Source organism: Halichoeres trimaculatus, unplaced genomic scaffold (genome assembly GCF_033239565.1).
Source record: "Halichoeres trimaculatus isolate MK-OKI-2021-1 unplaced genomic scaffold, fHalTri1.1 fHalTri1_scaffold_5, whole genome shotgun sequence".
NCBI lineage: Eukaryota > Metazoa > Chordata > Actinopteri > Labriformes > Labridae > Halichoeres > Halichoeres trimaculatus.
In genome coordinates, this window is record NW_027437183.1 from 14,065,649 (window position 1) to 14,083,445 (window position 17,797).

Consider the following 17,797-nt stretch of genomic DNA (forward strand, 5'->3'; position numbering starts at 1 on the left):
TTTTTTTTCACAATCGAGCTACCCACCCATGTGTGCTGTTCAAGGGGTGTGTGGACCGGCTATTGTGTGTATGTGGAAAAGGGAGGCAGTAACACATTGCTTGTGAGTGGCTCCGTGTGTGTGTGTGTGTGTGTGTGTGTGTGTGTGTGTGTGTGTGTGTGTGTGTGTGTGTGTGTGTGTGTGTGTGTGTGTGTGTGTGGAGACAGAGAGAGAGAGAGAGAGCGAGCGCGCACTCCAGGCTGGCGCAGGCACCGGTCCTGGAGAACGGAGCGTTGTGCGCGGCAGCAGCATGGCTTCGTCTCACGGGAGAAGCGACCTACGGTTTGCGGACTGGATGGCAAGTTTACCGCAGAGCATGCACACCATCCCGCTTACCAACTTGGCTATTCCCGGTAGGTGTTTTTAAATGTTTGTACGGGGTGATCTGTTGAGGAGTATGTCCATTTCATTCTGCATCCATGCGCAATGCATGTGCCGTCAGAATAATCATCACAAAAAATAACGGGTTATACATGCTTAATGTTTAGCTGCTTTGAAAACTTAGGTGATACACTTTGCGCATCTCTGCAAACTACATCGACTTTTGTTTGATTGTCTCTTGCAACAAAGGGGAAGACCTGTTGCGCAACGTGAGAAGTGCTATCTCTCTAAAGTAGTTCATCTTCCTTTTTCCACATTTTCTTACGGTTAATGCTATCAACTTAAACAATGTTCTCCTCATCTGTTATTCCACACGATCAAAAAATCTGATGAAAAACGATCAAACAGGATGCTGCTTCACAGATTCGGACAGATGTACCACGCTCCTCTGTTTAGAGCTGGACTCCTGCTGTGTGTGTGTTCTGGGGTGGTGGCCAAAGGGAAGAAAAGACAGAAAAGGATTCAGTCCGTTCACTCCTATGATCGCACAGCTTCTCGTTGGAAATGAGCTGTTGGACCTGTAGCCAATCAGTGCGCAGGTCTCCTTTAACTCCATTCAAACTGGAAACTGGTTGTAAAGCACACCATAGATCTGACTGATGGAATGGCTTATTAGCAGTGAGTTAATTCCATATCTGGTGCCTGGTGATTATCACACCTCCACACACAGCGCTCCCATTCTTCTCCCTCTTTTTATTTTATTCCTCCATATCTAATCCTTTGATTCTCCTCCCAGTATCCCTCTTTTCTCTCTCCTCATCTCCCTCTCTCTTGCTTCTAATACCTGGTGTGTTCAGGGCTGGCATGGGCTATGATGACATTTTAAATGCAGATGGCTTTGAGTTTGGTGTCCAATGAGGCGTATCATATCACTGGAGCTGACCACTGTTAGGCTTCCAGGACACGTGCCATTCATGACAGGCTTAATCAATTACCAGCTGACAGACAAACTGCATGACATGTATTGCCTCACTTTTTTGCAGAATCACGTGACTTGTGGTATATGAGGAGGCAACATGCTCTGTTCTATTAAATTAGCTAACATTACATACCATTGGCCTTGAGGCCTGACGAGAAGCTGCTCTGTCTCGATCTCTCTCTTGGGAACAGATTCTGTAAACATCCTTCTCTTCTCCCCTGCTCTTTCTTGTGTTTGTGTTGCAAACACTTGAAACATTACAATCCACATGATTGTATGAATATTTATTCAGCATCCACCAAGTGTTCATGGGATTTCATTTCAGAAGTGTCTACTATCACATCCTTTTGTCTTGAGTTGCAATGCAGCCTTAAAAGCTTTCATCCAGGAAAGAATTATACTGAGACACACAACTGGATGACTTCCTCCACAAGTGTCACACTTCCACTCAGGTGGATCAGGATAGTGACCTTCATGCTTGGTTTCTGTTGTAAAGTCCTCAGCATGCGTCCTCTGTGGCCCGTGATTCAGAGGTGCTATTTGTTTTCTGGTGGAAAAAAAAGACATTTCAGCAACTGACAGCCTCATTGATCCAAGCCAAAGTGTTTTGACAATCTGGAGCACTCTACCATGAGGGGCTGATGTGATGGTATGGTACTCTGCTGGTGCCGGAAGGCTAAGCAGTCCCTATTGTGTCTGTGCTGCCAACACTGCACAGCTGTGCTCATTAGTACAAATAATGTTGCATACGACCAGCTTATTTTCAAAGATAATAGTGGCAGAGAAGGGTGTACAAGATGATCTTTTCTAACATGGACTGCATGTCTGAAGTATTGGGAATTTGCAGCAAATGGCTTGTACAAATGAATAGGAATAATCTTAATACAGTATAGATTCTCAAGCTAGCATCTGTGTTTGTCTGATACAACAGCTGCTGTGTGTCAGACATCTACCTACCATATGTGCTGTCCTTCTGACTTAGATCTATGAAGCTCAGCAATTTCATGGTGAGAACAATTTGTAAACCACAGCACACGTGATATGTATGCTGATCACTTCTGCAGAACCCTTGGTAAAGTGATTGAATGGTCTGTCGGTTTCACTTTGTTAGTTACATTTAGTGTGTGCGCGTGTGTTACTGAAACAGATTAAATTCCACTCACAGATGAGTTAATAAACCAAAGGATACAGCCTCTGTCTATTACAGGGATGTGGAGGTGCTAACAGGGAGATGCAAAAGTACCCACCAGCATTTAAAAGTCTCTGTATCTGAAGACAGACCTTGATAACCAGAAACCTTCTGAGGCTTCATCAAGGGGACACTTCTAAAATACAGAACATAAAAATGCAACTGTTTAGAAAATTAGCTTTATTTATTATTTTAAAGTAAATTCTTAACAACCCTGAGAAGATGGTGCACAAATTTGTTCACACTCTAACAAGTGAGCCTAGAAGGGTAAACTTTTACTCAGTCAGTGATGGGAAATGTTTAGTCATCCTTGGTGTTACTTAGATAACAGAATGGAAACAGGACCGGAAAAAAATGAAATGAATGAAAATCCAGATACCTAGGAGACCTTGAAGAGGAAATAAAAAAAAAGACTCTTAAAATCAATCCTTGATTCAATTGGAAGCCAATAAAGGGAATCAAGCACAGGCGGAAGAATGGTCTCTCATCTAGAGGAGCCTTGCTGTTATATGTTGCACAAGCTGCAGGAGAGACAAGGTCGACTAACTTACTCCCACAGTCAAACAGTGATTAATGGGAAAAGAGATAAAGGCATGTCATCAAATGCTCAGATGTGAGAAAATGTTTAGATTCCTCAAATTGCAACACCGGTGTGAGAGGACGGCATTTCAATGGGAGAGGTCGAAAGGTGGAATAGGTGCCATACCAGCTTTCATATAGCACATCATGGGAGGAACTCAGACTTGATCTCAACTGATGAATATGCTCTGTTTGGATTTAGGCTAACAAGGGCGTGTTGTTGTATTCTGCATCAACAGTTGAAACAAAAAGTGGCAAGTGAAGTACTGGAATTCAGGAAAGATGAATTAGGTAGCGGTGCTATGTGCAGTGTCACCATCATTTTGTCCTTTTTGCTCCTAGTGAATTTTCTCTACCTGGTCTCACATCAGCTCAACCAGGCATGAAAGTGAAGGACTGGCAGGGTAAAGTCTGTATCATGTCTGGTTTAACTGATACGACAATTTGTGTTCTCACACGTAGCTGTTACAGATGATGTCAGGGGGGGTTTGAGAGTGAAGCTCTCAGAGGAAATAAACTCCTCTAAGAATAGTGTCGAGGAAATAAAACCTTTTTTATTCCCTTCTCAACTGATAAGTTTTGGAGGTGAAAGGCAAACCACTGCCAGGCCAGAGGGTGGTTTTAAAAGCAACATGGTTGAGAGAATGAGTGATTTTAATGATCGATTTTGTCAGAAGCAGCCACTGAGGTCCAACTGAATTAAAACTGCATGGTTTTCAGAGTCCAAAGATGCAATAAATTATTTGTCACCCCATGGAGAGCTGACTCAGAGCTGTTGCGAAACCTTAAATGAAATCTTTCCAAAAGAAAGGCCCGGAGCTGTGAGAAGACACCATAGGTCAAGAAAGAAACACTTTTGAGACAAGAGGCTATTGAGCACAGCTAGATTTAGATAGTGTTTTCTAATCACGAAGCAGCATGAAGGAAAGTGAGTTGTTTATTTTGAGTTAATACCGAGTTTTGGAGTTGCTTATTATGCTGTGACTCATGGCATAACACAGCAGCCAAGGCAGTGTGGTTATTATACAAAAATAATACGGTTTTTCATGAATATAATCCTGCCAATTCTCTGCTGGTCAGAGCTTCTCGTTTGTGAGGGAAGAACATGGTTGCTCTCTCAGACGTGACTCAGCTCTCTTTTAACCTAACATGTCTCTTTGCCCTAAGACTGTTCAGACCTGAGAGCATGTTCTACCCTGTAGCCATCTGTGGATGTGTTTAGGAGTGATAGCAGGTTAAAGAGGGGTTACTAAAAGTGTAAAAAGAGGAAAAGAGGAGTAGTTCTCAGCTCCCTTCCCTAAAGCTGACCAGTGGCTATTGTTAGACCTGCTGGGTAAGTGCGGCAGACTGTCTGGCTGCTGGTTCATCGGACTGAGGTGGTCAGAATTGCTGTGCTGCCAGAGGTACTGTAATTCTGCTTCTCCATGGTGCTGCTACCATGAAACAGGCTTTACTGCAGGGTGGACAATTTCACTCTGATTGAAGTTAAATTGGACTCTGAGTAGTTTTACTACTGGTGATGTATAAATTGGAGTATACACTAAGTGGCACGTGTCATCAACTTCAGCTGTGCACAAGATCTAAAGCTGATTTTAAATGTCCAAGGTTCTGCTTCATTTGTGGTGCTAATCTAACTACCTCCGCCAAGGAGGTTATGTTTTTGGGAGAGTTTGTCTGTTGTTTGTCAGTGAACAACATAACTCATAAAGTAATGAACAGATCTTGATGAAATTTTAGGGAATGTTCAAATTGGGATAAGGTAGAACTAATTAAATTTTGGAGAAGATCTGGGTCACTGTCTGGATCCAGGACTTTTTTTTAAGGATTTGTTATCATTGTGAGATAGGGCTTCTTTCCCCATATGTGTATATAACTCCACAATAAATGGTTTGATGGCTTTGCAAAAGAATACATGACAAGGTCATGATAATTTCTGACTGATGTTAAAGTATGATCCAGTTCCTGCCAATATTATAGATACTAACATCCAGAATATGAAATATGTACTGCATCATCATAATTTTCAAAACTGTCAAGTAATAGATTATCATACAAACCTGCAACTAACACCGGATTCTAGCAGGCAGTCTGCTGAAAGGGAGTATAACATTAAAGTAGGACTAAAGTGTTGCCAATCACAATATGCTCGGCAGAAGTCTGCGCTCTCTGAGTGCTTTTCTAGTTTTTGATGCACTAAGTCACCAAGAAAAAATGTATATGCTTGTTTGTGAGACAAAGTAAAAAAAATCCACAATTTTTAATTTCTGGATTTTAAAGCTGCAACAAAAAATGTTTGTCCACTAGGGGGCAGAAAAATTCCCAAACTTGCCAAAACCTGTGTAGCCTTGTATTCTTTTCTTTTTCCCCACACAGGTTGTATTTTTACCGGACATAATTTTACAAATCCCCAGTATTTACTAATGGTTTGATATTTTTTTTTTTCAAATAGTTGATTCAAAAGAAAAGTTTTATTAAGAACTAAAGAGATCATTCTACAATGACAGTTTAAAAAGGGGGCTGTTGTGCCTTTTTTTTGGCTCGTATACTCTCCCTTTGGGACCACTGTAATAGTATTACATGATTTAAGCATCATAGAATCATTTCTTTTTTTTACCCTGGTGTTTTTGAAAACTCTTACTTTTGCCTCTGTCTGAAACCCTTCATGTTAGCCTCTGGGCAGACCTTGATATTTAAGGCCCGTCCCTCTAATGTGGCATAAACTAATTATGGAAACTTTAAGTAAGGACCGCTTTAAGCAAGTTTGTGAAGACCTTGTGCTATTCTTTTAAAATGTACCAATTTAAAGTTTACAGACAGACTAAAAAAACTGATTTTTGCTGTGAGGGAAATAACATTTTCTTTGCCTTTATTCAACATAGTAAACAGTATTCTTACGATGGCTCATGTGGTCCTTCTTCACCTCTCCAGTAGCTTACTGTAACAGCTTTAGGCTTTACCTGAGGAAAGAAATGAATAGCATACCTCAGGCCAGGGGGAGAGGGAATCAGTAATTGTATTACAGCACGACGATTGCAAACAAAATTGAATCTAATGCCACAGAGGCAAACTCAGGCTTGTTGGCTCCCATAAGGCAGAGGAAAAGGCCAGCCAAGGACTTGCAGCTGTAAATTTGTCAATCAGTCTCTTGACTAGCTCATTCTGCTTCCACTTAAGCCGGTGAATAAGAGGGATGCACGGTGTAAGAAACAAGGATAAACACTGGTAGATAAGTGAGATGTGTGAGGGTCTTGGAAACAAGGGAACTGAAAATCATGTGATGTGAAATTGAAAAACAAAAAAGAAAAAAAAAGGGGGGATAAAATGAAAATGTGCAAGAAACAGTAACTCTTTCTGTCAAATCAGGAAAATAGTTGATGAAAGAGGTTCAATAAATGGTAAGTCTCCAAGAGATCCATCTGTATCACTCATTTCAAGTTCGCCAAGGTTATTGCCTTTGACTTAGAGGTTATTTTTCCCATTTGAAACCCCTGATTTACCTTTTCCTTCTATATAAAAGTTATGTTGAACTTTCTGAGAAACAAGCAGACATGGCTCAGTATGAACTCTTGGTCAGATGCTATAGCTTCAGTGTTGACAGTAACATGAGTTTCCTGTTGAAAGACATTAATGTTTATTACAAATGTCAAACAATTTCATTCCCACTGAACATGCGTGTGGTTTGTGCCCCTTGAAAAATGATGGGACGGTGCAGCACAGATAGGAGACAGAGTAAGATTGAAGAAGAGTGGACTGTTTGAGTGGATGTGAAGAGCAGCTCCTCCAGATAAAAACCCATAGGATCCTTGCAGGGAGAGTGTGGAGTGGATGAGTGTGGAGCTCATATTTATCTTTAAGTGTCATGTAGCTCATCTTCATTCTGTTACTCCTCATTCTCTCCTCTCAGCATCCTCAGATAGCTTTTGAAAGAGTCCCCTGGTGAACATTGATGAGTTTTAATGAAGAAAAAGGCATAAACCACCTGTTGTTCTCTGTGAATGTTCTGCTCCAATTCAGCAGCACTGACTCAATTAACACAGGTCAATTCTCTAAAGTTACAGTCGTCTCCCACCACCGCGTCTTCCTCCTCCCCCTCCTCCTCCTCATCATTATCCGCTCTAAGTAAAACTGTGTTATCAGCGTCACAGCTTGCTCCAACATTTATCCGTTTCTCTACGGCACTTTCGCTTTTTCTCCATCTCTCTTTTAACATCTTCTCTACCCCATGAGCTTCCTCGTGTCCTTGTCTGGCGTGATTATGCAGCTGAAAAAGTTAACATCCTGCACTTAAGAGAGTGCCGCTCTGGTCAGCTGCTGTGGCAGCCTCTCAAACTGACAGTGTGAAAACCATCGAACAGCTTGAGGTCGGTCAGTTTGGACAGATGACAAATGACAGGCTATCACCCTCTTAATCAGTAGGATCAGCTGTCATTGGTGCACCAAGTCCTTACCAACTAACAAGACTCTAAGTAAAGGGAAAGAAAGTTTGTTTGGCTTTTTTTTCTTTCTTTTTCTTTGAAAAATTGTTTTTTTAAAAAGTTAAAAGAGGAGTACAGTCCTTTGTACAACATCGAATGAATGACAAGTCTTCGGTCTTGGAGAAAAGAATAAAAGGAGATGACTAAGACACAATCAATTGTTAAATTTTCTATTTGCAGAAAAAATTCATTATCTGCACAGTTGGAGCAAATCATTTGATGACGTAAACACCAAATGATTATGCTCAAACCTCAGGTAAAAAAAAATGATTTTGCTGGAAGCTTTCTCGTCAGATTCTCACAGATACTCTGGACTCATGGGAAAGAGAAGATCTTTATCTTCCAGTGCGATTGTTTCTCTCTGCACTGCTGACTTTATGTCATACATACTTAAGCTTAAGTTAGTGATGCACATGCAGACTTCATTAATTTGTCTTATTTGCATCAGCAATACTGATTCTTGGAGGATTTACAGATATACTGCTACATTATGCATAAGAGCTGCACTCATTTACCTTCCATTTCATGATGATAAGGAGCATTGTAATAAATTGTGCAACTCTAAATTCATAGCCATCATAGAAGTATGTTTGTGTTTGAGAAAAAGTCAGAAGTTGATTTATTAATTTGTCGTTTAAAGGGAGGAAATGAAACTGAAGCTACAAAATAATGAAGGCTGATTTTTTTTGGCATAATAGCCAAAAGAACTCCTCCTCTGCAACAACAGTCGAGGCAGCTGTTGCGACTGGTTAAGGTCAAACTGTAACGCAGTGACCCCGGTGGTACAGCTCAGCCTGTAGTGATGCTGTTGATGCCTTGCCTCAGGACTCAGCTGTCCACCCTGCTTATGGTCATTCTATGGGTCCACTGCAGAGACCTGGCACCAGAGTATTAGCTGAAGGTCAATCCAGGCCCTGTGTCTGTCTGTGTGTGCATGTGTGTGTTAAATGACTCGGAAGGGTTTTCTTTCCTTTTTTTTTTCCTTTTAAACTTTGCGATTTTTATTTTTTTTTAAAAAATCAAGAAAAAAGAAAAGAAAAGTGAAGGACTGTGATGAATGGTAAAAAAGGAGAAGACATTGATTACCACAGTATTACTGACACATTGATTTGTTTTACACCTTTGTAGCAATACACACAGACAACTTCGCCTACTGTATTTTATTCCCTCTAGCCCAGGCCACTTTTTTGGTCTCAGCTATAAAAATGACACACCCAAATTGAAGAGAGTATATCTCTGCATCTACACAGTCTGTTTGAATGAATCTTGTGACATAATTAAGAGAACACTGTTGAAATGTGTTCAGAAGTGTCAGTACTGGTATTTATGTCACTGGCTCAGAGGAATAAGTCAAATATTACTCAAACAGAAAGTTCAGTATAAGTTTCACTTCATTCTTTCAAAGCTGAATTATTGTTTAATCTGATGTGCAATTTGACTATATTTATACATGACAAGTGCGATTGTTTTACACTTTTTGTTAAGGGGTGACCTCAAAGTTCCCCAATTGTATGTTAGGGTTCAAAAGGTTAAGATAACATTTCTTGTTTTTTTCCTTATCTCTGTGGATGCAGATTAAATTGGCTCAATATTTAATCATCTATTAATTTTGAAAGGCTTGTTAGGCCAAATAATAATGAAACATGTCATCCTCTGTTTTTTGTATTGCTTGTTTTTGTGTCTGAAAAATCTGCAGCAACGAACGATGAGAATGGTTTGGTGTTTGTGACAATGAAAGATAACATAGTGTAAAACTTGCGATTCTGTTTCTGCTTTATTGGCCAAACATGTGTGCATATATTAGGAATTTGACACCTGTAAGCTCTGCTCTCTATATGCAAACAGAATAAAAATGATAACCTTAGATGTGTAGAAGCTAACCGTAGACATTAAACATTCAACCACTAAATACAGGGATAACTCAAATATCAAAATACAACATACTAACCTGCAGGACAGGTCTGACTCAGTGGTAGAGTTGGTGGTCTTAATCTGTGGGTTGAGGGCTCGATCCTAGGACCAGATGTCCACATGCCGACAAGATCCATTACCCTGAACTGCCCCCTGTGCTGTGCCATTAGTGTGGGTGTGGGATTAGTTATAACTGATGGGCTGTTTACATAGCAGCCTGTGCTGTCAGTGTATAAATGTGGTGTGAATGTGACATGTAATGTAAAAATACTTTGAGTGGAAAAGCACTTAATACTTTATGTTCAACACAGTTCATTTTAGGTTTTACCAAACCTAGGTAAGATAGGAAAGTAGTGCAATGATGAGGAGTGTAGTGGTGCTGTTGTGCATATAACAATAAATCTAATTAGTTAACTAATGCAACGTTGATTTATTTGAGGTTGATATTTTTTAATGGTGTGGTTACGTGCTTGTCAGATGAAGGATATACAGAAAACATACTGTGTAGAAAAGTGACCATAACGTTAAAGAGGAGGCATTTTAAACATGGATACAAAATTTCATTGTTGTACATACTGTAAACTGTTCAAAAGAGTCTGCTATAGAAAAAAAAACAAGATTGACTTGCTGAAAATGATGATGCCATGGCATGACAATCTCTTAACTGCTTCATGACATGTTGGAGGGGCGGGCCTCAAACACAAAGGTCTGCACAGACAATTGGACACATGGTTTTTGTCAAGCTACTATTTCAAAAGTCAAGACATAACTTTGAGACCAATTTAAGACTTTAGATTTTTACACGTTTATTTTGTCATCCTTATTTAAGCCGGAAGGATCTAGTGGTGTTGAAATCTCATTCTCATGGGTCTCCTGACAGGTACTGCTAGAATGTATACATTCAAACACACTGGAGATGGTGAGAGATTACTTTATACATAGTCATACAAATAAACCCATAAATATGATCAGGTGCACTCTTGGACATACTTTTTAAAGAGTGATTGTGTTATATTTAGCAGTTCAGCTTCCACCTCTTTGACATCTCATGATACAGCATGATACTGAACAGACTGCTGAAGAAGCTCAGTCCTGGACCCTGTGGAGGTCGAGGCTGGCTGAAGAGTGATGGCCAAGCTGTCATCATCCTTTTTCTTATGGATCTTTTTGCACTTTCCATACACTTTCTTACTTTTGTTTTCTTGATTGCTGCTGTGACTCCTGAATTTCCCCTTGGGGATAAATTAAGTATTTTCTATTCTATTCTATTCTATTCTATTCTATTCTATTCTATTCTATTCTATTCTATTCTATTCTATTCTAATCTATTCTATTCCATATTGTATGGTGAATTAAAGAGATGTTAGTCAAATATCTATCAAACAAGAAAATAGACAAAAGCCACCACCTAGATGCATTTAAAGAATTCAGCATAAGAATATACACTGAAAACTATAAAAGAGGCTGATGGGTAATAATGATTAAAACATTTCTGCTCTCTGGGTAGAAACATCAGTGTATGCCAGCACATACTTGCTTCTTTTTAAGTTTCCAGAGTTCATAACTTCGACCCCTGGATGCTTCTGTTTCCTTTGTCAGTGTTGTTGCCATGGCACCAGGCTGTTTTCCAGCGCTGACCCCTCTCCTCCAGCTGTGTCCCACCGCAGAAATAAAAACAGGCCGCGGTCAATACCTGCATGCACACCCATACCGTGTTTTCTTTCTTTCCTCCAGGTTCCCATGATTCCTTCAGTTTCTACATCGATGAGGCGTCTCCCGTGGGCCCCGAGCAGCCGGAGACGGTGCAGAACTTTGTTTCTGTTTTTGGCACAGTGGCAAAGAAGCTAATGAGGAAGTGGTTAGCTACACAGACGATGAACTTCAACAGCCAACTGGAGGCAGGGATCCGCTTCTTTGACCTGCGCATCTCTACAAAGCCCCGAGACCCCGACAATGAGCTGTTCTTCGCCCACGGACTCTTCAGTGCCACGGTCAGCTTAGAGCTCTGAGTTTGGGTGTTTTCTTTTTAAATGATGAATATTTTGCCATGCTTGTGGTTGCTTAGTGATGGTTCTGCATGTCTTTGTGTGTGGCAGCACATTTGTATGTAAGAACAGACTGAAAACCTGCCCATCGGAGATTTAAAGTAGATCTCAGTGGTTTTTCCATCCATGTTTCATATCATAATGTCATTAAAGAAAATACTTGTTCATGTTTGTGTTTTAAGGTCAGGGAGGGTCTGGAGCAGATCAGTAATTTCCTGTCGGCTCATGCCAGAGAGGTTGTATTCCTGGACTTCAACCACTTCTACGGGGTGCAGAACCTTCACCATGAAAAGCTGGTGGCCATGCTGAAAGAGGTGTTTGGAGAGAAACTCTGCCCCGTCGTCTTTGCACAAGAGGTAGTATCTGATTCAGACCCACTTCACACCTAGCAGGGTGCAGGATTAAGTGGAATGAAGTGACCCAGAAGCTGGCCTCAGACACTCACTCAGATGTTTCTACCATCCTAACACTTCTTGATTAAGAGAGGCATCACTTTTGTCTGAGATTACAAGGCCTCTTCTAATTATTGTTTTCTCTTTCCCTGTTTTGATCACTGGAGATTCAGAATGATGGTTATTACATCTATTCAGTGTTTGCCCTTTTTTGCACAAAAGTCAAGTAGAAAAGTCTTCCTAAAATCAGACTTGTCTCTCTGCTGCCTTTTAGACTTCTGATTGTTTTTCTTAATGCTGAAAGCTCTCTGAACTCCTCACTGCAAAAGTAACAAAAACACTATTGTTATTCATTTTATTGTAATCTGCTCCTGCTCCTTCACATAGCTCGGTGCGAATCACCCTCTTCCCCTCCACCTTGAGGTGAGGGTGCACATGAAGTACGCATTAGAAACACCAAATCACATTTAAAATTCATCAGCCCTTCAGTGCCTCCTACGCCAATATCACCACTCTCAGATCATAGTTTCCTGTCAGGTGCTGCTGCTGCTGCTGCTGCTGCTGCTCGGTGAGATTAAAGCTTGGAGGAGAGGTAAAGGCCAACGGTAACTGGTGGATTCTGGGAACATAATGACCTTCTTCTCTGTGCTATAGAGGGCATCTAGTGTGGTGCCTAAATTTAGACTCCCCAAATGTTATGAAAAGGTGTTCTTATCTCCACAGGTATCATATTCACTCCTCACTTATGGTTCCACTTTGCTTTAATTTACTCTACTGCTCCCGTGCGACTGCTTTACTTACACAGTTTATGCCCTGAACAAAATCTACCTACCAGACGATCTTCCTCACTGGCTGTAGCTGGCTTCTTTTGAGGAATAGCAATAATCAGCTGCAAGTAAACCTCACCTCAAGACGAAGAGTCAAACTTGTCCATATACTTTATCTATACTTAAGTTCACAACAGGTGTTTTATTAAGATGCTTTACAAAGAGAGTAGGTCCACACCTGAAGTCAAGGCAGGATAAGACCCAGTCCCATCATCAGCAAGTATTTTTTATTTATTTATTTATTTATTTTTTACAGGAGTGGCACCTCAAGTGATTTTTATGTTGTTATCCTTGCAGAAGCGCAGACACGGCACTCTAAAATGTCCATTTATATTCTGTTTGCAGTAAAGTGTGAGCTTTTCAACAATTCATTCAAGATCTTTCACACATTATTAAGATCTGACGACTTCAAATCACAGTATTTTCAGTTGAGCATAGTATTTTTGACAGCTTATCCAGAACATTTCATGTTTCATTCATAAAATGTGACTTTTTTAACATTTGCGGCAAAAAAAAGAAAAAAAAAAGAAATGTATTTACAGCAAGCAACATTCATACAGCAAGTCAAGTTTATTTACACAGTACATTTCAGCAAAGAAAAAGAGGATTTTTTTTAGCCCTCGAGCAACTAGAATACCACATCTAAACTATTTCTTCCACTCCTGTTTCTTTAGCCCTTTGTTACAAACAAAAAAACATTTTGACCGGATATAAAACAGCATCTGATGGTGTGACATTGTTTGTCTTCAGGAATAAAATACTTGACAATTTGGCTGATCAGTAGAGAATAAAGTTTGGCTGCTCATTGGAGAAGGGAATTTAATGACCCCTCACTGATTCTTTCCCTCCTCAGGTGACTCTGCAGTACCTGTGGGAGAAGGAGTACCAGGTGCTGGTTTTCTACCACCACCCCATGGCCCTGGAGGTGCCCTTCCTGTGGCCAGGCCAGATGATGCCCTCACCGTGGGCTAACACCACCGACCCAGAGAAGCTGGTGCAGTTTCTGCAGGCATCTGTCACCGACCGCAGGTCAGACTCTACATTTGTCTAATGTTGGTATTTAAGTCCCTGATGCTCGGGGTCAGTTTGGTCAAAATGCAGAACTGAGATTCAGTCTTAACAATGTAAAGCTGTTCTATCATGACTCCTTTTTTTAATTAAACTGACATCTTCCACATTCAGAAAGTGATGACTGACAATTAGCATCTTCCTTGAGTTTGAAATGGCTCTATAAAATCAGGAAATGGGAAGATAGTTGAAATTTATTTAACTTGCTTACGCTCACATCAACAACAAACCTGCAGCCACAAAAAGCATTCTGTTTTGGTTTCAAATTCACCTATCCAAACATTCACTGACATTAATGGAAACAAAAAAACATAGATAAATTTGCATTTCACATTTTTAATATGACTGGAAAATGATTTTGTCTCTGTGTGGGCTCTTGAAATAATTCATGCTGAAATCAAGCAGGGTTTTCTGTATAAGATGCTCAACTCTGCAGCAGATGGCATTGTGTATTCTGCAAAAATACTTTCAAAAAATGGAAAAAGTAAAACTGTTCCAATGCTTGATTTGTTTCATGCAGGAGGAAGGGGACCTTCTTTGTCTCTCAGGTTGTTCTGACACCAAAGGCCAGCACTGTGATGAAGGGCGTGGCCAGTGGACTGAGAGAGACCATCACGGAGCGGTGAGTGTCACAGACAGAAGCATGTGTTTTATTAATGCAAAATTCATGTCGAGTACAACACTGTGTTTGTGGAAAAAAACATGATGTGGGGTTAGCTCAAATCATGACAAACAGCATTACTGAACGCTGTTGGACTGAAATTATTGCAACACCTCAGGCGACAGAAATGACATGTTTACCCATAACACCTGACAACAGGCATCCATTGGCAGGAGCATTGTAGGTGAGTCACTGTGACATCCTGTGACTCCACACACAGGCAGGATTTTTTCTGAGGGTATACCCTGACATCTGACATTGCTTTTTAAAAGCTGAAACAAAATTGAGCGGGGGAACATAATAAAAAGTAAAATAAAAGTAAAGTGAGTAAAAGTATTTTAGTCCTTCAGTAATATGTGGGCATATGCGATGCAGGGGCATATACAACTTTTTCTACTAAAATGAAGAAAAGCAGGATGATCTGACTGGTCTTTAATGGAAAATGTAACTTCAAATGAATGGAAATTAAGAAGTTAAATCAATACTGCAATATTGTGGATGCCAGCTGGTTTGAAATCCTCAAAGAAAAAGAAGTGTAAAAGTAAATTAAGTGCTAACATGTTACAAAAAATTTCAAAATCAAAGTTCTTTTGAAAGTCTAAGAGCACTTTAGTAACAAGGTTCAAACCCAAGTTTCACCAGAAGTTGTATATACAGTATGTTGATGGTCAATTTTATACGGTTATATAAAAAAAAACATGAGGTTGAGTGATTAATGCATGTTCCTCAATAACGGTATGACTTCCAGCCACCTTCACTCACCCACTGTCTGCTTTCCTTATCACCTGCCTATGCTATTCGATAAGACACAAAGATAAACGCAAAGAAAAGTTCTTAAAGCTCTGTGTTTTATTTACTTCATCTTCAGTTCTGCTTATCTTTTTACTAACAATATCCAGAGTTTAATTTATTTACAAAAAATAATATTTGTACTTCAAGGTAGGGTCAGCAAGAATTTTCATTACTTGTTACTAAACACAGCATTCAAACTGGGTTCCTTCTTCTTGAAACAGTGCTAAGAGCAGTGCACACCCACATTATCTGACTGTGACTACATGAACACATTCACTGACCTAGCAACCACATGCAGCATCACGTGTCTACATGGGAGAGACTCGGGAACCGTGCACCTGACTTGGCATGTTAGCACAAGCTAATCAGGGGTATTTGACACGTTCCTGGTTAGCAGAAAGCCAACAACTATCGCTCTTTGTCCCTTGCTGCTCTCCAAGTGCCCAAAAGCGAGTGAAAGTTGAGCCAAGCTTCCCCCTCGTTTAGTTAAAAGCTTTATCTGTTTGGCGTTTCTTCACTGTACGATGTCCACTATTGTAGCCGTTCGAGATAGCTTTTTCCACTTGCTAATAACACACAAAGCCACTTGCGCACTGGCCACACTGTGGTTTGCTGATGCACCACACCTACTACACTTACTCTCTGCCCAGAAACATCCTAATACAACTAAAACATCAACATACAGGCTGAGAAGGGGTTTGTGGCAGATACAGACGCTGACACACATGTAAAGAGGCCCAGAAGTAACAATGGAGCAGGATTATTCCTGCAAATGTTGACATTTTATTTCTTAAGAAAATCCCATAGACTCTACCTTAGAAAATCCTGCAATTATTTTTTGAGGTGGTTATGAAACAGACTGAAAGTAATAATGCTACTCTGAAAATCTTTCAAAAATGGAAACAGTAACACTAAAGATTACAGACATTTTCAGTGGCAAGAGTTTTCAATGTATTTGTCCAAGAAATACCACTTTGTCCTTTGGGGGCACAAATCAGCACAAATCATAACGTCCTCACAGGAGCTTTAAGTTTAGTAGATATCAGATACTTGGAAACTTTTACATATGTATCAAAAGCACACCTGACTTTCACTTCTATCAAAGTCATTCTCTGATAGATACCTGTACTTCTGCTCAAGCATATGTTTAAGATACTTCACCAACCACTGCACAAACCAAGAGCTCTATACCATCATCCTCTCAGCTCTGGGTGAAAGTATTATTTCTCTATTTTACCCTCAGCTTTGTATTTCACCCTCTCTTAATGTCACTGGTTTGGTAAAAGCCTCAGCAGCAAAACAATCAATTCTCCTGCCATGAATAATTCATGTCAGTGTTAGGATGCTTTGCTATAGGCCAACCTAATAACTCTATCCATTCCTTTGGTTACCTCAGGATGAGCTATTTCAGCCTATAGAAGGCTGGACGAGTCCCCCGCAGTGGCAACACCCTGCCCTGGTGCACACATCACATGAACATGACCAGCATCTGTTCACAGTGTCATCCTCACAGCTGGTGTCTGGCTTGCAGATATCCCACGCTGCGCTGCAGAGGTCTTTTATCACAGCGTGCCCCCTCTCTCTGTCAAACCAGCCGACCATAAATCATCCCTTTTTCCAGCCCCATCTATATTCTCTTAACTTTATTTCATTCCACCTGCTCTTTCAATCTGACACCTGTGTGTGTATGTGTGTGTATGCTTCCTTGCATCCCACCAGGGCCCTGCCGGGAATGATGCAGTGGATCAGGTCACAGAGACCCGGGGAAAGCGGCATCAATATTATAACTGCTGACTTTGTGGAGCTCGGAGAATTCATCAGCGCCGTCATCACTCTCAACTATCACCTGGATGATGATGACGATGATGCTACCTGAGGGACTGAAAGAGGGAGCGGTCCTCAGGGAGCGGAGACACCAGAAGTGGATTGGTGTGCGCTCTCACTCTTTTCTCTTTGGCATTTATTTCATGAAGGAAGCTGCACTGCTCCTTCACTTTCTTTAGGGCTATAGTGAAGTGGGAGGTCAAATTGTGAGAGGTGATTGATGTAAGAGCAGTTTGGATTTGGAGAAACGTTGAGGATGTTTGGTTGGAGCTCAAAAAAACATGAGGTTTTGTTTATTTCCCATTATGGGGATCTTTGTTTTCTAAGTGTGATGTTTTTAAAAACAGACCCAGTTTCTGCTAAATGTACATCAGTCTAGGTATTCAAGTAACTGTGACAGTTATTTTCTCAATACATCTGTGTAATCTCAACCTGTCAAAATGTAGGCTGGTGTAGTAAGATAGCAATTGTTTGTCCAGTTTGGAGTTTGGAAGATTTACGTTCTAGCAATATGCAGCCCTGGACAGATCATCGCAGGGTTGATCTTTAAAAAAAAAAAAAACAGTGTTACAACAAAAAGTGTTACTTTAATGGAGTAATTCAAGACATCAAGCAGAAAACAACTATTTTTGTGTGTTTTTACGGCAGTAACTGTTCATTAATAGTCGTTGAATCCCTCTATCAAGTCAGCTTTA

General features: G+C 40.4%; 1 protein-coding gene across 1 annotated transcript; it reads left to right on the plus strand.

Annotated features, from left to right (window-relative positions):
* Window positions 1–224: 224 nt before the first annotated feature.
* On the plus strand, window positions 225–17,797 carry plcxd3 (phosphatidylinositol-specific phospholipase C, X domain containing 3). The gene is made up of 6 exons (XM_074670001.1): window positions 225–392; window positions 11,228–11,484; window positions 11,721–11,894; window positions 13,611–13,786; window positions 14,346–14,447; window positions 16,998–17,797. Exons 1-6 carry the CDS (start codon window positions 290–292, stop codon window positions 17,152–17,154), a joined length of 969 nt encoding a protein of 322 aa, XP_074526102.1. The 5' UTR covers window positions 225–289; the 3' UTR covers window positions 17,155–17,797.

Excerpts from the sequence above, each read along its gene's own strand:
- plcxd3 (XM_074670001.1), top strand. The coding sequence starts at position 290 with ATGGCTTCGTCTCACGGGAGAAGCGACCTACGGTTTGCGGACTGGATG. Across the intron at positions 11,485-11,720 it reads ACGGACTCTTCAGTGCCACG|GTCAGGGAGGGTCTGGAGCA; the intron begins GTCAGCTTAGAG and ends TTGTGTTTTAAG. Across the intron at positions 14,448-16,997 it reads AGAGAGACCATCACGGAGCG|GGCCCTGCCGGGAATGATGC; the intron begins GTGAGTGTCACA and ends GCATCCCACCAG.